The sequence below is a fragment of the Oreochromis niloticus genome, linkage group LG22 (assembly GCF_001858045.2).
Source record: "Oreochromis niloticus isolate F11D_XX linkage group LG22, O_niloticus_UMD_NMBU, whole genome shotgun sequence".
NCBI classification, from domain to species: domain Eukaryota; kingdom Metazoa; phylum Chordata; class Actinopteri; order Cichliformes; family Cichlidae; genus Oreochromis; species Oreochromis niloticus.
Window position 1 is genome coordinate 8,278,016 of NC_031985.2, and position 22,131 is coordinate 8,300,146.

Genomic DNA, 22,131 nt, shown 5'->3' on the forward strand with positions numbered 1-22,131 from the left:
TGCTGTCACACACACACACACACACACACACACACCCTTTGCCTGGTCCTCTTCTCTCTCGTTTTGCTGCAAAGATCTGCAAAAGACTTAAAAGTTATGCAGATAAATAGATCAGCATCCTCCAGGTCCTGGAAAGTTTGTTAATTTTGGAAACTCCATTGAAAGTCAGGGAAAGTATGGAGCCTACTTTTCTCCTGTTAGTTCACAAGGTCAGCACACCGATGTCTGGAAATGAAAAATGTAGAAAAGTCTAGAGTTTTTCTATATTATTGAGGGACTTTTCTACATTTGTGTTTTCTGTTTTAGCCTGTCTCATGTTTCCACTTTCACTAACTTCAAGCACTGTTCTCACTTTCCTTTCCTTCATATTCCCTGCACTGTACATCTTCCCTTTCCTCTCTTCCTCCTTCTCTCTCTCTGCGGTGCAGAGTGATGTTAATGGGCTGTGGTTGAGGAACCAATATTAATGCACCGTTTGCGCTGTCTGAATAAATATTACCGTCTGTGGGCACGATCTCATAAACTGTTAACTCTGATAAACTGGGTGTCACCTAAACATACGCACCTCTGATGGGATCAGTGTGATTCGAGGAAACCAGAGAGTAAACCTCATAAATGGCTGATTAAAACACTAAATAGCCTCATATTGTCACAGAACGAGCCGCTGACTGTGGATCTTTATGTTTGACAGCAGCAGACAGGTGAAGGCTGAAGATCTGCGACAACTTTAAGTCATTTCTGAAGCTGATGTAGTCAAACTGTTACTTTTTCTGACTCTCATTCACAGTTTGAATCTGAAACTTTACTCCGTGTTCTGTCTTCTGATGTCTGATGAACTTTGTGCCTGATCGATAGTTTAGGAAACACACGTCTCACACTGTGCAGTGATTGTTCACTTCTTTGCTGTTCACATGTTTGGCTGTGATGTCCACAGTGGTAACAGTGCCCTGCTGTTATTAGAGTGAGTGCCATGCTGTTATATGGTCCACTGTGCTTTTTAAACATGCTGAGGGTGAAATAATTACAGGTTGTCTATAAATAGGACGGTATTTGAAGTACGTGGAAATGACGGTTTATTAATGTGGCTGCAGGGTGAAAAAAGTAAAAGAAACTTGTCATATAGAAGCTGATACGTCTCAAAAAAGACTCGTGGTATTTTTTTGATTGCTGTCATTTTTTTGTACCAGAGAAATGCATCAGTGATGCTGTAAGTTTATTATGAGAGGAGCCACAGCAGGGCTGGCTGTAAATGGGTTTAATTGGTTGTTAACAGTAAAGTAAGCTCAAACACAGAGAGGCTCGCCAACACTGAGGGAGGATGTAACTGCCTCACTTTAAAACCTCAGTGAGATATACTTTGTAATTACACTTCACTGGATTTTTTATGCAGGCCAGTTGTTTTCACGCCTTTGCAGAATTTGTGTCAAATGTATTTATTATTCTAAGTGGACAGCAGAGTACCCAGCAGCTCTGAGCATTTCATTAGAAACAACCTTCACTGTTATTTTTTAAGTCTTTAAATGAGAATCATGTAGATTTATATATAATAAAACATCTGGTCCTGCTACAGTGACAGTATAACGTCTCCCTGATGCTGCTAACTAAACAGTTATGCAGCCTTTTTGTGATTCAACACCAAATATTATAAATATCAAACTATCCAGTCTTAAAACATGCCAATAATAAAAATCAATACTTCAAGGATTCTGGTTTCAAACAGAGACAGTCCTGCCTGATGTACAGGGAGCAGCATTTTTAATCAGATATAATAAGTTTCTCCCTGTGCAGGATTACTGTTTGATTTCTAAATGCTCGGTTTAGTATCTATAAGCACTTCTGCTCAACCTGCTGTTACAGCTCGGTTTGTTAAAGCTGATCATAAAGGGAATCACACCCTGAGCCCCAAAGGTTCCTCTGCACACAGTGCCACAGTGCCTTTGAGCAATGTGAGAAAGTCAGCTGCGGTGCAGAAACAGACTGGCTGACCTCTGATGTGGAGACGGGATGTGAGGCTGTGTGTGTGTGACTGTACGATGTTCAGGTATGTGTTGAATATTTGTGGAGCGAGCGTGCGTTCCTGCGTGTACGTGTCAGGGGGAACTGTGAAATGATTGTGTGGTGTCAGACAAATCTTCGTTTCACTCAGCGCGATCACGTCAACAGCCGCTTGTTTCAGCTGCTCGATAAACGTGAGCAGAATAGACGCCACTGTCTGCGCTCTGCATTAAACTGAGCTTTCCTGTACCTGCCCTGCACCGCTTCATATATGTGGCTTGGACGGCCGCCCGCTCGCTCTGACACAGGGCCTCCTTTCTTACATTAAACCTAAATGTACAGTGGCAGCCATTGTGGGCATCTGCTGGACCTGATCCTATATCACATTAGTGATTGGAGAACATTTGAGATTGACCTTTTTGATTCTCTGGGGAAAATTGCAAAGAATGACTGCAATGAAAAATAAAACTGCCCTTTTTTGTAAAATATTTGGCAATATTAAACAAGTCTTTTCAGTTATTTCTATACAGCTTACAGGTGGACAGCCTTCTAGAAAGCTATTAGAGAAAACAGCTGAACATATAGTTTGTAGGCCTGCTGTGGAGTAATCACTCAAGGTGTGAGGCTGTTTTTTCTCACCCTGTTTTAGTTTAATGCAAAAAAAAAAAACAGTTAAGTACTCTGTGCAGAAACAGCTGTAATTCAGATGTTATCTCTTTAGTTTCCATTGTTCTGAAAGCTCCACAGACCAGTTGTGTTAATGATGACTGTGTGTAAAGTGCTGATTTAGAGTCATTTTGCAGTATTTCTGGCAACTAAACAATCAGCTTTAAGATTTTACTTGTTTACTTAGTGAACATAACGTCTTAAAAATAACCGTAATGACTGTTTTCTTTGCTTGTTTCTTTGTCATTAGACCCGGTCGATGTGTTACGGGCTCTGCAGGTTCCCTCTCTCCCTGAGGGTGTGAAGAAGGTCCCTGGCTTCTGCACATCCCGTCGCTCCAGCAGCCCCGATCATGCTTTCCGCATCACCAAGAAGGCCCAGATCTCCGCCCCCACCAAGCAGCTCTTCTCAGGTAGGCCTCCGCCTGGCTGGGTGTCGAAGTGTTAGTCTTCAGACTGACTGCTTTGTAAAGAGCTTTTTTAACCTTTTTGTAAAAATTGACTTTACTTACTGAGGTGACTGACGTCTATAATATGATGTAAGATTAAAACGTCCTGACATTATCAGAGGTATTCGCTCACACGTTTCTCAAGAAGATCAAAGCAAAGCTGCAGAGTTCAGCTGTTCACGGGTGAATACACCTGATTTATCACCGATTTGGTTTAAACAGCCAACTTACAGCCAAGTGTTTTGCTTTGACACAACAATAGTTGCGTACAGTACAGTACTTTGGATAAGCCACCCCTCAGTTCATTGTTTTTTTCTTGAAAAATTGAAAATGGGTGCAGCAATTTATTAAGCCTGCAAACATGCATACTATGAATGAGTATATAAGACAAAAGCAGCCTGAATATTTGGTATGATTATCATTATTCTTCAACACAGTCCGAACTCTTTTAATTTATTTAAGTAGTCTTTAGGAATATTTCTCCAGGCTTCTTGAAGGACATTCAGAGCTCTCCTTTTGCTCCATACTCTGTTGCTCATGCTGCTTCTGTAATGTTGAGGTCTGTGTTTATTGTGTCCAGGCTTCACTGCTGCAGATAGTTTTCTTTAGACCTGTTACTTCCTTGTTTTTTAAGGATAAGGTGCACATCATGCAGTGATACGTTTTCAGAAAGCAGCTCTTTGGGAAACATCTTGTTGGCACAAAAATTCTATTTTATGTCAAACTCTGTTATCTTTGTCATTTTTAAATCTTTTTCAAATGGGAACAAATAAAGTTTTGGTGACAGGCTGGTGGTAACAAAGTGCCTGACAAAGGCTGTGTGTCGTGTGTAAACACAGTACTGGTTTATCCCATGAGTTTGGTGCCTTTTATAGCCTCGAATGATTCACTGGTCAATTTAAAGTGGTTTAACAAACAAAAACATTCCTGTGAAAATGTTCAGGTACAAGGACTGAAAAGGAGATAAAAAGCAATGACTCTCAGAAATCGTGCAGAACTATTACTCAAGACTACTTTAAAAACAGAACAAATATGTCTCTTTGGCAACATGTAAAGAAATGAAGGGAGATTGTTGCACAGTGCTGCAGAACAACAGCTTTTATTGTGAGGCGTTTAAGGAATCTTTAAAAGTATGAACATTATAATTATATGTCTAAAAAAGTTTTAGGCACTGAGTTAAATGTTGTGAAGAGACTTCTGTTTGTTTTTTGTAATTCCTCATAGATGCCATCCAAAGAGCTGAAGACTGAAACAAACCCAGTCTGAATGCAGGCAGAAAAAAGTCTTTTCTTTTGTTCATAAATGTGCCAGAAGTCTGATAGTGTAGAAAGTAATATGTACAAACATGTCATGAAGTTTTGCATATTATACCAGATCTGAGGTCAGAACAGCTTCTGTTGTAATAATTAAGTTTTCTAGCTTTATTTAGGGTTTATATATTGAATGTAGCTGCAGGCTATATCAATATTGCACAGTATTACTGCCACATAGCAGATCTTATCTTATTTTAACATTTAAGATTGTTTGGGGAAAAGGAATTTAACATTTAAGGTAGTATTATTGAAACCTGTTCCATCTCACAGTGTAAAACTGGCTTTGCATTTAATATTTATCATGAATTCCAGACAGGAAACCTGTAATTAGGTCGGTATCTGTTTGCACTGAGCTGTGTGGAGCAGCTGAGCCCTCTGCGTGATGCTCGTGGATATAAAGTATAATTATGTGTTGCAGTGCAGGAGCTGAGTTAAACTATGTGGAAGACCCACAACAAATTAACTTTAGAAGCTGCCTGACAGCCCGGAGTGAGGGCAGAAAGGAGACGGTAGCACTTATGTGGCTGTGAATAAATCCTCAAAAGTCAAAGCTGATGTTCAGCCTTCTTTCTCCAGCTGTCATTATGTGATACACCATCTATGCCAGCTCCACATGGGATCATAGCGTGACATTATGTAACCACTTCATGCTGACATGTGTATTTAATCACTTAAAGCTCTTCATTAGTGTTATTTTCACATTTCTACCACTTTCTACCTGTTTTTCCTTCCCAGGCTTTCTCCCTAACTGCTTCCTTCTTGTCATCTTTTCTCATCCACAAATATGGTTAACACTTCCCTCGCTCTCATCCTTTCATTTTCTCATCCTCAGGTCGTTTCCCGGAGAATTTCTCCGTCATGGCTCTGGTTAAAGCCCAGGCTGGTCTCCAGGCCTTCCTCCTCTCCATCTACAGCGAGCAGGGCGTCCAGCAGCTGGGTATCGAACTGGGACGTTCACCTGTTTTCCTCTACGAGGACCAGAGCGGCAAGCCAGCCCCCGAGGACTACCCACTCTTCAAAGGCGTCAACCTGGCTGATGGCAAGTCAGTAACCAGCAACAACAACCAGTTTGTGACCAGTTGAAATGACATGATTGTGGTGGTGTAGGTGTGAATGGGACGAGTGTTTGCTGGCTGTGTGGAAACTCTTTATAATTTTTTGTGGGGCTGCTGATGGCTGTTTGTTTAGGGCTGTTCTCACGTTGCTCATTGAATTGCCTGTGGTTCCTCCTCCTCGCCTGTAGGTGGCATCGCATTGCTTTCTCTGTTTCCAAGAAGAACGTGACACTGCTGCTGGACTGCAAGAAGAAGATGACCCGCCCTCTGCCCAGGGGCAACAAGGCAGTGGTTGACACCAATGGCATCACAGTGTTTGGAGCCCGCCTGCTGGACGAGGAGGTGTTCCAGGTGAGGAGCTCGATCAAGACAAACTGTGATGTTGGGGAAGGGAAGTTCTAGGGAAGTTTGAGCAGGAAAATCACACGTTTGTTTGTGTTTTGGTCACGTAAACACAGAAACAAGTTCTAATTATGTGTTTGTGTTTTCCTCCACAGGGAGACATCCAGCAGCTGCTGATTGCCTCCAACCCTCAAGCTGCTTATGACTTCTGTGAACACTACAGCCCAGACTGTGACTCCCCTCTGCCCAAAACCCAGGCTCAGGACCCCAACACATACGTGAGTAACACCACAACAGGACAAGTTCATACACAGACACCAACTGAGTGATCGAATATCTGAAAATCTTCCTACAGGAAACAATAACCTTTGTTAGAGTCATATTCGTGGTGTTTTTTTTACACAAAGTAAATATAAAGTAAGGCCCTGAGGAGCATCAGTTACAGCTCATTAACAAAACTCCGGGTTCGTCTGTAGCTCCGGTAAAAGATGCCCAAACAGAAACTCGGACTTTGTTTTGGATTTCTGTGACACTTCCTGGAGAAAGAAAAGTCACTGAATCCAGAGGATTTAAATAAAAAGTGTTTCTTTTAATTTTAATAGCTATTAAAAGATAAAAATCAGGAACAGGAGACTAACATCAGCTTTTTCCTCATCAGCCTGCCGAATGTCTACAATAGACTTTAAGCAGTCCATGAATATCACTGTGCAATATCCACCTTAAATGCAAAGTGCAGCAGTCAGAATATCTCTGTTATATCCATCAGTTCCACTGCCTACCTATTAACATAGTTAATAATCCCAATGATAGAACTTTAACTATTTATTTATTGTTTTTAATTTATGATAAAATACAACGAATTGAAAACATCTCGAAATCAGAAAGAAATGTAAACAATACATTTTAAACGTCTTGGAAAAGGTTTTAAAATTCTAAAAAGTCTAATTGTCAAACTAAATGTACTAAAGTTCGTCTGTAAATGAAGTCCTCGGGTTCAGTTTGGGTCATCTGATGATGTCATCAAAGTGCTGCTCCCCCCTTTCTGTCTTCCTCATGCATCTTCATCATCAGCAACAGTTTGTATCCATCCGCTTTCCTCCTCACCTCCACAGTCTGTGTCTCCCATTTGGTGACGTAAAGCAGAGGCTTTGTCATCGTCCCACCCCAGAGCTGCGATTTTACATTTTTAACACTTTTATGATTTTTTTGCTGTTGACTTCTTAAAGCAGTGGAACACAGAAAGGTAGGGGAAAGAGGATGATACAGCAAACATCTGTGTCTTTTCCCATTTTTTATAGATAATGGGTTGAAAGAAAAGGACCTGTTAGAACATTAAATTATGTTAAATTCTGATTGGTTTTCAAGTATAAGAATTTGGCATCATGATGGCTTAAGGTGGAGCCTCTTTACTTACTGAGACTGGTTGTGCACGTTACATTAAGTACTATAGGCTTTGCAACTTACATTCATTATTTTCACTGTAAAACAAGCTGATATTTGTGAGCTGGCAGTGACTGCATCATCTGCATCCGTCCAAAGTACACAGACTTTGTTTTAGAAGTTTGTCTGATGTTAAATCAGAATAAATTATCGGTCACTTCAGAGCTCCAACACTCCCAAACCCTGTCATGTTGATGCTGTTGAGATGACTTTTTCTTTTTTGGATGAATATAAATCTCTGTGATTTTATTCATTGGCTTCTACTGTTGCTTTATTTTTTTGCTGTTTTCTCATTCATCCAGATTCTTGTGTATCAACATATTTAAACACTTTTTGACACAGATTCTGATGAATGGGAAAAATCAAAGCTTTGTGTTTTCTCATCATCCCGTTTCCTGTCTCTACTGTTTACCATCCTCTCCCTCACCCCCTACCCCTCATTCTGCGTCACATACTCTTTATCTTAACCTTCATTTATCCCTACATGGCCTCTGAAACCCCTCTCAACCTCCCCGTGGAAATCTAAACTCCTCCTCATGCGTTCTTCCTCCTGCTTTCGTGTTCCTTCCTCTGTCTCAGTACTTTGATGAGGAGCAGGATGACCATGAATACCCCTATTATTATGAGGAAACAACAGGCATTCCCTCCTTTTTCGCGTCCCCCTCTCCCCAACCTGGGGCCCCCAACCAACAGGTAAAGAGGGAGCGAGAGCGAGGGAAAACACGAGCAGGGTTTGTGGAAGGGAGGGAGAATGAGAGGGAGAGAGAGGCATTTAAACCATAACTGGCTCATAATCCATCATGTATTTTCAGGTTTATAAGTGCTGGGATGTAATCTACATTTTTAGACATGATAAATTATTTGTTTTATTTTTGCCTCTCTCTCTCTCTCTCTCTCTCTCTCTCTCTCTCTCTCTCTCTCTCTCTCTCTCTCTCTCTCTCTCTCTCTGCGCTCGTTACTCCACACCCCCTTTTTGTTTTATTACATCAGCTTCTCTCGTTAGTCCAGACTGAGCGCTAACATGTGATTACCTCCATCCCCATCACACAGGATTATTTATCATTTACATGTTGTCATATATGTTGTGTGTTCACATGTGGCCAGGTGGGGGCACTGGGGCAGTGAGGGTGCAGCTGTGTTGTTTTATTTTGGTTACAAATGATGTCAAACACCTTCAAAAGGAGATTTTTTAATGAATTGCTGTAAGATGAAGTTAATAGCCTCACAGGTTTGATAATCATATAAACTGACTTTAAGAGAGCGTTAAGATATTTAAAATTCTTCTCTCTATTCTTTAGATTACAGTTATTACAGGTTAGATTACAGATGCAGTGGATTTCATGATGTTTGTCATGTTACCAGATACTAGGTGTGGTTTGTCATACATTGGGTAATCAGCTGGTAATCACAGCACAGCATCATTATTTCACTTACAGAAGCTTTCCTGTGATCGCTCACTACATGGAGTCTAATGACACACACACACACACACACACACACACACACACACACACACACACACACACACACACACACACAGAGCATCTTTGATGTCCTGTTACTGTTTTGCATGATTACTTCGTTGTCTGGGAGGATGTTACCGCATGCACCTACTGTACTTCTGCACCACCAGTTTCTACATCAATAATGTGCACCTCATCCTTCTGTTACGAGAATGTCAGTGCACGTGATTGTGTTAGTAAATGCATTCATGGTTGTTCCCCTGACCTTTGTGAGGAGGGTATATTCCCCTGTTTTCTCTTCATAACGTATTTTTGTAGGCGATTGTTTGTGAATACAGTTTTGATTTGCATGTATTTTATTGTAGCAGCATGGTGGTAAGAGTCATTGATCTACACAACTTTACACTTTGTGGTTTTATGTGACTAACACGCATTTGCATGCCAGACTGCCGTCCCTGCATCTTCTTTTGCATGATTAAACTGCAGCAACCTTCTCTTACAGTTTGCTTGGTGCATTAATCACAACACAGCAGGTTTGGTATCAGCATTGTGTATGTTTGTGTGTGTGTGTGTACCTGTGTGTGTGTTTGTGTGTACCTGTGTGTACCTGTGTGTGTATCTGTGAGTGTTTTGCAGCCAGCTTTACCTGCCCGATCACGCTCTCAGTGCCTCTGCCAAACCACAGCCTCAGTTCTTATTAGCACAAAGATGCTGCTTTGTTATTTAGTATTGGGAATGGCATTATTGGAGAGATCAGCAAAAACAAACACAAATAAATTGGTTCATAGACATGAAATATTTCATATTGTTTGGCTAGCTTGGTGTAAATTCCGATTTAATGCTTAAGTGGTGTCAGTGTACTTCTGTGCTGTATCCAGTAATGCCTGTACAGTCTCAGTAAATCATCCGAGCCTTAGCCATCTTTATGTCGATGTTTCTCAAAACATGCGTTCTTGTCTTTCTCTCTCCTTCTGTCATCCCTTGTTTGTGCTTTTCACCCCCCTCCCCATCTCCGTGTATCTTTGTCATCTTCTACTCTCTCTCATTGTCTTTGTCCATATTCACGTTTACATACAAAATAACATCTCAACCAAACAATAATCACGGCTATTAGAAGAAGGCAGTCACTGAAAAAGCAGCATCTGCTAAACCCACACTTGTAAAAACCAAGCCCACTCCAGCTAAGCCCGTCAAGTCTGGATCATATAAACTCGTCATCAAGCCGCCTATGCCCACCAAAGCTTCCAAGTCCTCCAAAGCAAAGCCCACTGCAGCAGATGTCCTCCTCTCTAAAATCAAACCAACCAAATCTAAGCCCACAGCTGCCCCAGCAAAGAATGGCAACGGTAAAACTGGGGCTGTGAAGAAAGCAAATGGTAATGCAAAAGCTACAACTGGAGCCAAACCAACACCTCAGGTCAAAGTAAATGGAAATGGCAATGGCAAGGTTGTAGCTGAGAAGAAAGCTCCTGTTACCTCGAAAGCTAACAGCAATGGAAAAGCCACAACAGAGAAGAAAGCCAATGGAAACGGCAAAACGGCCACTGATGTTAAAGCAAAAGGTAACGGCAATGGTGGGGCTAAGGCTAATGGCAACCACAAAACTACAACAAAAATTCAAACAACTGTGGTCAAAGCCACCAAGGCTCCTAAACCCACCAAAGCATCAAAACCAGGACCTACAAAATCTGCAGCCACTAAAGCTCCAAAAGTAAAAACCCAAAGCAAGACAGACGGTAAAGCCGTGACCAAAGTCCCCCCGGTGAGCAAACGGGTGAATAACTTCGTCAGGGATTCCCCCCCAACGAAGTCAGGTGCAACATCTGCCCCAGTCCGACCGACTCCACCCAGACCCACAAGAGTCAACAAAGTACCGGATATAAAATCGCTCCACAAACCTTTCCCACCGTTTGGCAACACAGCGCTGAGTGGAACTGGAGTCCCACCGAAGAAAGTTACCAACCGTTATCAGCAGGTACAGCAGGAGGCCGATGTTTGGGTTGGAACAGCCCGAGTCGTATGTCCCATCTTTCCTCTTTTCCAGATCTTTCCATCATCCAGGATCTGCAGCAAAAGTTTTTATGAAACCTTTTTTTTCCTGCTTTCTTTTATGAATTCTTTGACCTTTCAGTAATTTTGATGCAAATCCTCGATGATGCAAAATCTGGCCTTCAGAATGGAAGCTGGTTCATACCAAGCTGTCTGTTCATATATCATATGATCTCCATGATCACGCCAACTTCCACATATGATATGGTACAGCGGTGCAAAGTGAAGCATGGCTAATCGAACGGTTTCACTGTTCTTTACTTCACTCCTACCTTCAAGCTGCTGAAACTGGATGTCAGAACATAAACGCACTCCAGCCCTCTGTTTCTTTCTTTCCGGGGAAACCTTTAACATACGGGTCTATTGAATGAGCATGGACTGCTATGGCACATAAATGCAACACATACTATCATATTTGACACACTTGCAACACATCAGACCTCCCTGTCACTCTGTCCTCTCTGTGTTTTGGTTGTTTTTTGCGTACCTGTGTTTTCTCTCTGGTCTCCGTCTCCCTGTCTGCTGTCATATTTTGTATCTCATGTGAGTAAAGCAGCTTCACAGAACTTTCCATCATGCTTTGCTTAAAATCTGAATTTCAGTAAATGTTCATCGAGGTGGAGACACGTGAGGTGCATGCTCTGGAAAGCAGTGATTGACTTCACTGAATCGTGTTCTGTGAGGCTGTTAAATGGGGTCGTTTCACTGTTGTCTCATCCTGAGGTGAAACTAGTTCATCCCAGAGCATCATGTTCTGATGTTTTCACCTGATGGGATGGCTAGAAGCTCTCAGTTCTTCCACCAATACGAGCATATTTCACCCTTTCTTAAATCTTGGCTTGTGTGCTTTAAAAAGCAAAAATGGTTCAGCAAAGAAATGAAAAGAAATCTCACCACAGTTATCTCAATGACTCTCTAAATCTTGCGTAAGGCATCATTTATAGTCACTGAGATTCTGAAACGACCTGAAATTTCTTTTCAAAAACGGTTCTTTAAACTTTAAAGATGTGAGTTGCAGCTAAAAAGCTCTTTGCCTTTGCCAACCACAGTTTCATGTCTCATTTCTTCTTTTAACTCATCATGAACCAGAAGCAGACTTTGAACTAACCACACTCTCTCAATCGAATTTGCTTACTTCCTCCCTGCTCCCCCACTTCCTGTCAACTTCACCAATTAGGATGTAGACACTGAATATTCTGAGGCTGGCCACACCCCTACAGAGACTGATTATTACTATGAGGAGACCTTCACACAGCCAGAGGGTGAGGTGGTTGGACAAGAAGAAAACGCTGTACAGGTAAAAAGAAGATGACACACTTATCAGAAACACACATCAAGTCAAGCTAGAGTCCACAGAACAGCTTAAACTTGACATATGAATTAGAAATATACAAACAGCAAAGCTGAAAATAAACCCACAGAGACAAACAGAAGACGAGTGGTTTTAATAAAACCTCCCTGAGGATGATGTGATTCCTGTGTGGTGGTGAGCCCAGTCTTTGTAGTGTAACAAAGTAGTTTAAGCTCTTTGTCTCTCCGTTTACTTTTCTAACCACTCATCACTGTTTTGTTGGCATCGATGTCACGTGACAAGACATGAGAAAAACCTCTTTCAAAACAGGATGCACCGCAATCATCTGAGTGTACCATCGGATGTTTTTACGTGGTTCCCGTTTTTCCTAACAGCAAGAGTCCCGTTTTGTTCTCATCTCGAGATCCATCATTGTCGTTATCTCGACATAAGAACAAACATCTTGTGAAAACAGGATCCACATAAGAATATTTGATATACGCTTTCAACCACAGCAAAAAAAGAGATGGATTAAATGCATTCTTGTTTGAGAGAAAATCTAACTGTACTAAAGATATAGTCTAGATGATTTGCAAATTCATCACATTTTTGATTTTGTTTTGTTTTCCAGTTTTGATTTTTGCCACATTTTCTTTTCAGGATATGATTTAGAAACCAAATATCGACATTATTCATAATTATCAGGGAGTGTGTGTCAGATATATTAATGCAATGTGGATTTTTTATATTAGAAAACTGTGCAGTGAATTCACTGGATTCTTGTTTGTTATTAAACTTACATGGTAAGTAAAAAAAAAGAAATAACATAGTTTTTGCTTTGCGTAGCAGCTCGTTTTCACAAAGTCTTTAACATCAGTTCTGTGTGTGCACGTACCAGACATTAGCTTCACCATTAAAAGAGTGTTTTTCCTTCTCAAACTTTTACAGTTGTGAGAACATATTTGATTACAGGTCATCACGAGGACTGATGTTAAAAAGCTTTGGTGAAATCATTCCAGAATAAACTAAACTTTAGATGATTAATGGAAGATTAAAGTTTCCAGGATAAACCTGATCGTCTGTAGTCTGTACGGTCTGTTGTGTTCTCTCCCTCTGTGACTCTTTATTTATAAAAGGTAAGACTCACTTCTTTCTGTATGCTCCTCTTCCACCACTCCCTTCCTCTCATTATTTATTTCAATTCCACCCTGAACATTTCCCCGTCCTGCACACCTCTCCCTCTTTCTTTGACTATTCTCCTCGTTCTTTCTGCTCCTTTTCTTTTCCTTTGCTTGAATCATTCTCTCGTGCACCTCCATCCATCCCGCTGTGGCTACGATAAACTCGTCACAGCCTCAGGTGGAACCAGCACTGGTGGGAGAAGAGGTAGACGCCGCCAAGGCGGGTGGTACTGGAGAAGAGCTCTTCACCGAGGAGTATGAGACTGGGGACGTGGGCCTTAAGGAGTACGACTATAACTACAGGGACTACAATGAACCATCACCAGAGGCTGCAGAGGTTGATGGCAACATTGGCCCCGCCCTGTCCGCTGTGACAGACGAGGGAGGCGTAAGTCGCTTTGCTTCAGAGGCAAAAACACAAAAAACATTTCAACCAGCTCTACAAAGTCTCGTGAAATTGCATTCAGTGTCCCGTCACGTGACTTGTTTGAGTTTGCACTGCAGAGAGAGATCTGCATGCCTTCTGTTTACTCACCTCTTACATTAATTCACCTTCTGATTTCTGGGAGCTAATTTGAACACAAACACTGAACCCTGCTTTGAGAACTGGCACATAGATGGTCCTCAAACATCGAGTTAAAAAGGAGTTTAGAAACCTCAGCTATCCAGACTGGATACATGAACCATCAGTGACCATCATTCACCAAACTGGGAATTCAGAGTGGACGACATTCATGTAAAATTTGTTCACAGTCTCAGTTTTTTAGCCTGCAAACTCAGTCAGTCACAGAGAAACGGACAGTGAATGCATTTCAGGACAAAGTCATCACAGCAGTGGTTGAAATGGGTTTGATTTTATAGTGTGTGTATTGAGCCTTACAGTAACTTATACTGTCACATATGCTCCATAAAGAGGCATTCAGAGGGGATCTTTTGCCCTGAATGTCGTTTATCTGAGTGTATGTCTTTGTTTTTTGGTGCTAAGCTCAGAGGATTCTGTATCTGTGCATAAATAAGTCTGTAAGTCACGGACCGACAGTTTGGAGAGCTGCTGAATCAATGGTATTTGGATACAAGCTTACACGTTTATCCAAGCAGAGCAGGTTTTCATTTTATTTTACTCTGTTTTCAACTTTAGCATGATAATGTTTGATAAATGCTGTCACTGTCATCTGTGTCAGTGCATGTAGTCAAAACACTGAAATCTGCTTTCAGTGACTTTGTGCACACTTTTTCTGTCCGGTGTGTGTGTGTGTGTGTGTGTGTGTGTGTGTGTGTGTACTTGTTATTGACTACATGTGTGTTTTCCTCAGGCTGCTGTTAGAGGCCAGAAAGGAGAGAAAGGCGAGCCCGCTGTCTTGGAGCCTGTGAGTCAATTCAACAGTTTTACCTGATCAGGTGTTTTTGTTTTTGTTTATTTTAGTTTTACCAGAAGCTACAGGGAATTGCACTGGCAACCTTCCCATTACTAGCCTGTGTATAATCTGAGATATACACTCACCAATTATTTCATTAGGAACTGCTTATTAGAGTCAGTTTGGACTTCCTTAATTCTTTAGATTCATCAAGGTGCTGGAAACATTCCTCAGAGACCCTGGTGATGATAGCATCACACAGCTGCTGCAGATTTGCACATCTGTAATGCACATCCTCTGTGCTCTGTTGGACTGAGATCTGGTGGCTGTGGAGGTCATGTGAATACAGTAAACTCACTGTCTTATCCAAAACGTTTGAGGAAATCTGAGCTCTGTGGTTCATTTTCCTGCATGCTCATCAGACCAGGCAACATTTTTCCAGTTGTCCAGTTTTGATTGTAGCCTCAGTTTCCTGTTCTAAGCTCACAGGAGCAGCACCTGGTCTGCTCATCTGTTCGAGGTTCAGTTTGCATTGAGTGATTTGATTTGGTTGTAACTGGTGATTAATTGGGTTTTCTGTGCCTGCTGTCAGTTTGAAGCAGTCATTATCCTCTGACTTCTGACATCAGTGAGGCATTTTCTCCCAGAGAACTGCTGCTCACTGGATATTTTCTCTTTTTCAGACCACTGATTAGATATTTGTGTTAACAAGCAGCTGAACCAGTGTACCTAACAAAGTGGCCAGTTAACCTTGTACTCATACACATTTGCAAAGATGTTTGTGCAGCTGGAGTTTGGGAGGCCAGTTAAGAAAACGTTCTGAAGTGTTGCTCATTCCAGATTAGAGGATTAATGGAGTAGACATTAAGAGGACATATGTTGGTGGAGGGTTTGTGTACAGATGTGTCTGTCTCTTTACTTGATTTTGGATTTTGCAGGGAATGCTGATTGAAGGACCTCCAGGACCTGAGGGACCTGCTGTAAGTTAATATTATTTCCAAATCCATATTTTTCTCCATCTTAAAAAATAAATCCTCACTTTCTGTGAAAAAATATTTGAACTCTTCATTTTTATCTGGCAGGGCCCCAGTGGACCCCCTGGATCCTCTGGACCTCCTGGTTCTGCCGGTGACCCCGGAGAGAGGGTGAGTATTTCTCCTTTATCTGAAGGTTTGTAGGCATGGATCTGAATCTGCGTGTTACACATGTGCTTTACAAAAGAAGCGGAATTAATTATTTTTTTAAATTCTTATACGGGCCGACTCACCGTTGCCCCTCTGATGTCCTGCAGGGCCCTCCTGGTAGGCCTGGTCTTCCTGGAGCTGATGGAGTTCCTGGACCTCCTGGAACTTCACTCATGCTGCCTGTGAGTCACCTTTAACCTTTCAGCCTTTACTGATTATGGAAACTATTAGAATAGCCATAAATATGAGTCATATTTGGGCAAATGTTTTGTTTATACCTTTCAGATCTGAATGTATTTTAACTCTTTACTGTCCGTGTTAGGGGTCAGGGGTCAGTGTTGGTTTTTCTATAAGCATCGAGATTTGGGTCTTTCAAAGTTAATTAGTTCAGGTTTTCCTCATTGAACACAGCTGCAGTCTACAGGAATGCTCTCAGATGTTGAGTTCTTTGTGTATTCAAAAGATTATTCCTTGTTTTTTATATATATGTTACAGTAATTCTGTGTCACTGTCACTGATCAGATCTGAGTCTGAATGTTTGTTCTGTGTTTGCAGTTCCGCTTCGGGCAGAGTGGAGGAGACAAGGGGCCGGTCGTTTCTGCACAGGAGGCTCAGGCTGCAGCCATCTTATCCCAAGCCAGGGTCAGATATGACTCTTTATTTCACATTTCAGCTTTTCTATCTATGAGTGGATTACTGGTGCTTTGTTTCTGCCCAGTATTGTCACCTTTTGTGAAAGACATTGTTTCTAATTTATTATTAAAATTGCACTTTGTTGATTATTTCTTTTTTTCTATTTATGTAATGAAAACTCAGAATCAAAATAAGACTTTAATGTGGTCAGTAAGAGATGATGTGTTATAAAAACACAAATATAACAGAAAACCTGTGAACAGGACAGCAGGTATCCTGTGAACATTAAGATGATGATCTTATCCAGGGAACATAAATCAATATGCAAACAGAGTTTCTTCCTGAATCACTGCTATAAGCAGCTGTCATGTTTTCTGTAGATGGCTCTGAAGGGGCCTCCTGGACCAATGGGATTCACCGGACGCCCCGGACCCCTGGTATGCTACCTTTCATTTGGATCATAATAATCGGTCTGTTCTCTAAGTGTATATGACATCATCATTAATAAAATGAGACTGAGATGATTGAGTCTCTTTCAGGGAAGTCCAGGAAGTCCTGGTTTGAAGGGAGAGCTTGGAGACCCCGGTCCTCAGGTAAATCACAACAGCTGTGTGTAAAATTATTAATGCAGTGACTTTAAAATTATTATTATTATTCCTGTATTGTGTCTGTGAGATCACAGTTATAACTGGCACTTCTGACGGGCCTCTGGTTTATTTCCAGGGTCCCAGGGGTCCCCACGGTTTGATGGGCCCTCCAGGCAAAGCAGGAAGAAGAGTGAGTATGAACAGCTGACATTTTTATTAAGATGTGTGTATCACTTGTCGTTGTATTTTTTTGTTTTTTTAAGTTTTATGAGAGTAGGTGTCGTTTCAGGCCTGCTGCTTCTAAAGATGGAAGCAGCAGGCCTGAAGCTCTGAATTTAAGGCTGTCACCAGAAAGTTTTAGTCCAGAAAGTTTTGCATTTGTCCATCCAGATGCTCACCTGTGGTCCTCTTTAAGCCGTCTTTAAACATGGGTTCACTTAAACATGTTCTTCCTCTGCTCCTCGCAGGGCCGTGCTGGAGCTGATGGTGCCAGAGGAATGCCAGGAGAGCCTGGAGCTAAGGTACCCTCACTGCCTTTATTTAAACACCACCAGCCTGAAGCCTCCACTCTGTCTCTGTAGCTTTTTTATTGGTCCAATAAGAATAGATATTAAAAATTAAATCTGGTGTCATTTTGGAGTCAAAACCTGGACACAGTCAGTTTGTTCTCCCTGATTATTCAGCCATATGCTGACTCATTGTTATTGTATTGAGATCATTTCTGATGCATTTCTATCTTCTACAGTGAGATAATAATAATGTTTACGTCTGTCTCTTTCACAGGGCGACCGTGGTTTCGATGGTCTTCCTGGTCTGCCTGGTGATAAAGGACACAGGGTCAGTCCAACAATCTCAAAAACAATGATTGTTTTTCAGTTATAATCTTTATTAACACTGGAGAATAATTCATTTACATCTGCTTCATCCTTATATTTTATTAGGGTGACTCTGGACCAATGGGACCACCAGGGGGCACAGGAGAGGACGGAGAGCGGGTACGTAGATCTGCAAATATTATAATCTTATTATTACATTCAGATGTTGTGTCACTGCTGATAACGTGCTTCTTCTTCTGTGTTTGTAGGGAGATGATGGAGACGTTGGACCCAGGGGTCTCCCAGGTGAACCAGTGAGTGTTTCAGTGACAGCCCAGCTGATTCTACATCTCCCACTATTTCCTATTTATATTCTATTCGTGCTTTTATTGTCTGTGTTTTAAATGGTCTCCCAAAATACATGCCTCTGTTTTTATATCTCACATAACAAGGTCACCTTTGCACCTGTTGTTTCATAATCATCATACCCTTATGATATTTTAGGGAATCTTTACTGTAATTAATAATGTAGTGCAGTAACAGAAAGACGGAGGAGGAGCCAACGTGCTTTTAGAATCACTGGAATATGGAGTTGTGTTTTTTATGCAGCTAGTTGTAGGTCAGACTTTTAGATTTGATAAAGAAGGAGAATGCAGATTACCTGTTTAAATAGCTCATTCTGCACATATATTTATACTTTATAAACGTATAAGTTCTCTTTCTTTATGAATTATGTTTTCCTTTCTTTTCGATTAAAAACAGTAGCATGTGTGAGTGAATGATCTTGGTTTGCATGAGCGTCTTACGCCTGTGTGTTCTTGTGTGTTTGCAGGGACCTCGTGGTTTGCTCGGACCCAAAGGTCCTCCAGGAATCCCCGGACCTCCTGTGAGTAAAAGCGATTTCACGCCCAGCCTTCTGCTGGTATTTTGGCTGCATTGTTTTACCCCACTCTGACCACTGAGCACCCACAGCACCACCTGAACCAACAGCCAGTCACCTGGTTTCATCCCAAATCTAAAAATGAGCATGTGATGTTCCCACAGCCTCCTCAAAACAATAAAGACATGTAGAAAAAATGAATGAATGATATATTTAAACTTTCTGCTTGTTCTGCTAAAGTAAAGTTTTAGCTTTAAGGGAAGTTTACTCCATCGGTTTAATATGACAGAAGCAGAAACATCAGTGTTTTTGTTCCTTGTCAAAGCTGAAGCTTAATGACAGATTTTAAATATGTAATGTTAAACACAGTGAACACTTTTTATTACCTTACACTCTCACTTTTTTTTTTTAAATTTTATAACATGTTTTAGTACAAACCAGCGTTTTCAGACGAACACTTTGTGCACTTTTTTCCAAAAACCTGTGTAAAATTAGCCGACTGCACTTTAAGTAGGAAGATGCCCACAAAGACAAACCTGCATCAACATCAACATGTTTTGTTTTCTGTGAGTGATGCTGAGCAAAGCACCAGAGATGATGTTTTCAGTTCCTGTTCCCTGGATGCTTTGAGTAGAAGCTGACATTTAGACATTTACGGGGAATTGTTTTTAATTTCTTCCTCTCGCTCTTCTCTCAGGGTGTTCGAGGAAACGATGGACCCCACGGTCCCAAAGGAAGCTTGGTCAGTAACAGTTTCCATGTTGTCATGTTATCATGTGTATTTGAACATCTAAGATCACAACTCATAATGTTAACACAAAGCTTTTCTTTTAGCTAGTTCCTGACAGATTCTCTCTTCCTCCTCTGCCCTTCACTTTGTCCTGCACTGATCGTTATTCTCTCCTCTTCTGTTTCTGTCTCTCAGGGTCCCCAAGGTGAGCCAGGACCTCCAGGTCAGCAGGGAACCCCAGGAACTCAGGTGAGACACAGAACACCTGATCATTATCACGTACCCGATCAGTGATAATGTATGGGCATAGCTATGCAGGAACATGCACACAAAGATATGAAGAAAGATTAATGCTTAAATTGTAATAATTACATAAACTGATTAAAGGTCACACGTGTTTTTTGCAGGGAATGCCGGGACCTCAGGGGGCCATCGGACCCCCAGGAGAGAAAGTAAGACTTTAAATATTTATCATACTCTATTTAAAGTACAGTTACATAATGAATGTTGGCTACGAATAACTATTCAACAATACACAGTCATATAATAGTTGGAATATTATTAATTCATTACATTATTCAACTCTATTCTCCAACTCTGACATTTAAATACTGCAGTGGTCACACTGAGAAAGTAAACAAAGGGAGTAGGATGTGCTGTTGTCTGGAAGAGATCTTTAAACACCTGTTACAGCAGGAGTCTGTGGGATGTTTGAGAATTATAGTAACCAATCAAATTCACACATCTCACAAAGGTGAAAATATGATGGTTATTGTCAGAGATGATGATCTTATGCTATTCCACCTAAAAATGAATCTTCTAAATTAAGTTTGATATCAAGTGCAGGGTTTACCTCATGCACACGCAGTACAGCACACAGCTGACTGCATGAAGACTGCAGTCACTCTCATATAACCGACAACCACTTACAGCTGCAGCTGTGACAGTGACAGCATGAATATCTCTGAAACTAAAGTGAAGTTATGCATCCTTACCTCATTCACATCAACACTTTCCCCTCCAGAGAATACTTACAAAAGAAGGAAAAGGCCGAGCTGTGATTTCAGCACTCTTATAGAATAACACTGGTACTCTGTGTCAGTGCACTTTTCTCTCACTCACACTTCAACCGTGTGAGTCTGTCGTACTCGTCAGCGACGAAGCAGAAAAGCGACCTTCATTCAGATATGAGACGTTTCAAATAAGGAGCATTTATCGACCTTATATACACTTTGTCTCCTTCTCCAGGGTCCCACAGGAAAACCAGGTCTCCCAGGAATGCCTGGAGCTGATGGGCCTCCTGTATGTTTGTCTTTCTTTATATTGTTTATTAAGTTGGACCACCTAAAGCTAGCTGATGTCTTTTCGAAGCCTTAAACTCTCTATTGTTACAGGGTCACCCAGGAAAGGAGGGGCCTCCTGGCACCAAGGGGAACCAGGTGGGTGTCATAACTCCATCACTTCTATAACAAACCCAATTCACCAAATTATTATCCATCCTAACAGGAGACCTGTACGCTCTGTTAGGTTTGTCCTTGTGGTCGTAGTTACCACAGAGTGTGTGTTGTGCTGTAAACCTGCTTTCTTTGGTCTGCAGGGTCCTAACGGTCCTCAGGGAGCTATCGGCTATCCTGGTCCTCGGGGCGTCAAGGTCACTGCACTTCATTTTTAATGTGTCATAAAAGAAATTAGCAAAGACATTTTTTAATGTGATTTATTAGAATGCAAATGTATTGATTATGAAATTGTTGTGATCACAGGGAGAACAAGGCATCCGCGGCCTGAAAGGCCACAAAGGAGAAAAGGTAAATGAATAAATATCACATTTACACAATAAGATGGTGTTAATGTGAACATTTGGTGATTAAAAAAGGAAAACAGAGATATCATGTGATTGCATTATACTTTAAAACATGGTTGATGTCATGAACATCTATTCATTGTGTTTTTATTTGTTTTTGTTGCCAGGGAGAAGACGGCTTCCCGGGAATTAAAGGAGATTTCGGTGTAAAGGGAGAAAGGGTAAAGTCTGAATAATGAAGCAGCTGATTGGTCAGTTGGCTGGTTCTTTAATGTAACACTAGATGGCTGAATGAAAGACTGGTCTAGATTTTTAATCTAACCCATGTTAATATTTGCTTTGAGGTATTGCTTTGTATACAGCACAGATTTAATCTCACAGCTGTGTTTCCACTCTGATCTCTTACAGGGAGAGATTGGAGTATCAGGGCCCAGAGGAGAGGACGGTCCGGAGGGGCCAAAGGGTCGTGTTGGACCCCCCGGTGAGGTTGGAGCTATTGGACTGATTGGTGAGAAGGTATGAACTGTTTAATTAAGCCAGACTGCATAAAAGTAATTATTTTTTATTATTCAGACCATCATTTAATACTTTTATAACAAACTTGTGTAAGAATGATATTTTACCTGTACCTGGGATCTGAAACAAGTATTTATTTGAATTTTTATGAATATTTGAGGGTTTTTTATGTTTTATTGATGTGAATTTCTCCATTGAACCTGACATTTAACTTTATAACATGAATTTTATTACAAGATAACGTGACTGTTACACCTGTGCATCATGTCGAGTGCTTCTCAGCTTTCTCACCTACATGCCAGCATTAATCAGTCATAACTAGCTGGTTTGTAGTGAAGCAGGTTAGAAAACGCAGTCACACCTGCTGTGATTAATTACGTCATCGTT

General features: G+C 41.1%; 1 protein-coding gene across 7 annotated transcripts in view; it reads left to right on the plus strand.

Annotated features, from left to right (window-relative positions):
• Window positions 1–22,131, plus strand: part of col11a2 (collagen, type XI, alpha 2) — a 43,926-nt gene that overhangs the window by 13,274 nt on the left and 8,521 nt on the right. The window contains exons 3-31 of one of the 7 annotated variants that reach the window (XM_005478396.4): window positions 2,912–3,073; window positions 5,255–5,465; window positions 5,666–5,828; window positions 5,975–6,097; window positions 9,837–10,697; window positions 11,949–12,068; window positions 13,416–13,631; window positions 14,557–14,610; window positions 15,537–15,578; window positions 15,681–15,743; window positions 15,890–15,964; window positions 16,338–16,424; window positions 16,796–16,852; window positions 16,955–17,008; window positions 17,139–17,192; window positions 17,470–17,523; window positions 17,786–17,839; window positions 17,944–17,997; window positions 18,087–18,131; window positions 18,650–18,703; window positions 19,395–19,439; window positions 19,623–19,676; window positions 19,835–19,879; window positions 20,676–20,729; window positions 20,822–20,866; window positions 21,025–21,078; window positions 21,188–21,232; window positions 21,396–21,449; window positions 21,637–21,744. In XM_005478396.4, the coding sequence (XP_005478453.1) occupies window positions 2,912–3,073; window positions 5,255–5,465; window positions 5,666–5,828; window positions 5,975–6,097; window positions 9,837–10,697; window positions 11,949–12,068; window positions 13,416–13,631; window positions 14,557–14,610; window positions 15,537–15,578; window positions 15,681–15,743; window positions 15,890–15,964; window positions 16,338–16,424; window positions 16,796–16,852; window positions 16,955–17,008; window positions 17,139–17,192; window positions 17,470–17,523; window positions 17,786–17,839; window positions 17,944–17,997; window positions 18,087–18,131; window positions 18,650–18,703; window positions 19,395–19,439; window positions 19,623–19,676; window positions 19,835–19,879; window positions 20,676–20,729; window positions 20,822–20,866; window positions 21,025–21,078; window positions 21,188–21,232; window positions 21,396–21,449; window positions 21,637–21,744 (3,107 nt within the window). Of the gene's footprint in view, window positions 1–2,911; window positions 3,074–5,254; window positions 5,466–5,665; window positions 5,829–5,974; window positions 6,098–7,838; window positions 7,953–9,836; window positions 10,698–11,948; window positions 12,069–13,415; window positions 13,632–14,556; window positions 14,611–15,536; window positions 15,579–15,680; window positions 15,744–15,889; window positions 15,965–16,337; window positions 16,425–16,795; window positions 16,853–16,954; window positions 17,009–17,138; window positions 17,193–17,469; window positions 17,524–17,785; window positions 17,840–17,943; window positions 17,998–18,086; window positions 18,132–18,649; window positions 18,704–19,394; window positions 19,440–19,622; window positions 19,677–19,834; window positions 19,880–20,675; window positions 20,730–20,821; window positions 20,867–21,024; window positions 21,079–21,187; window positions 21,233–21,395; window positions 21,450–21,636; window positions 21,745–22,131 lie in introns of all 7 variants that reach the window. The other 6 variants (XM_005478397.4, XM_005478399.4, XM_025902425.1 and 3 more) reach the window with 6 other exon arrangements.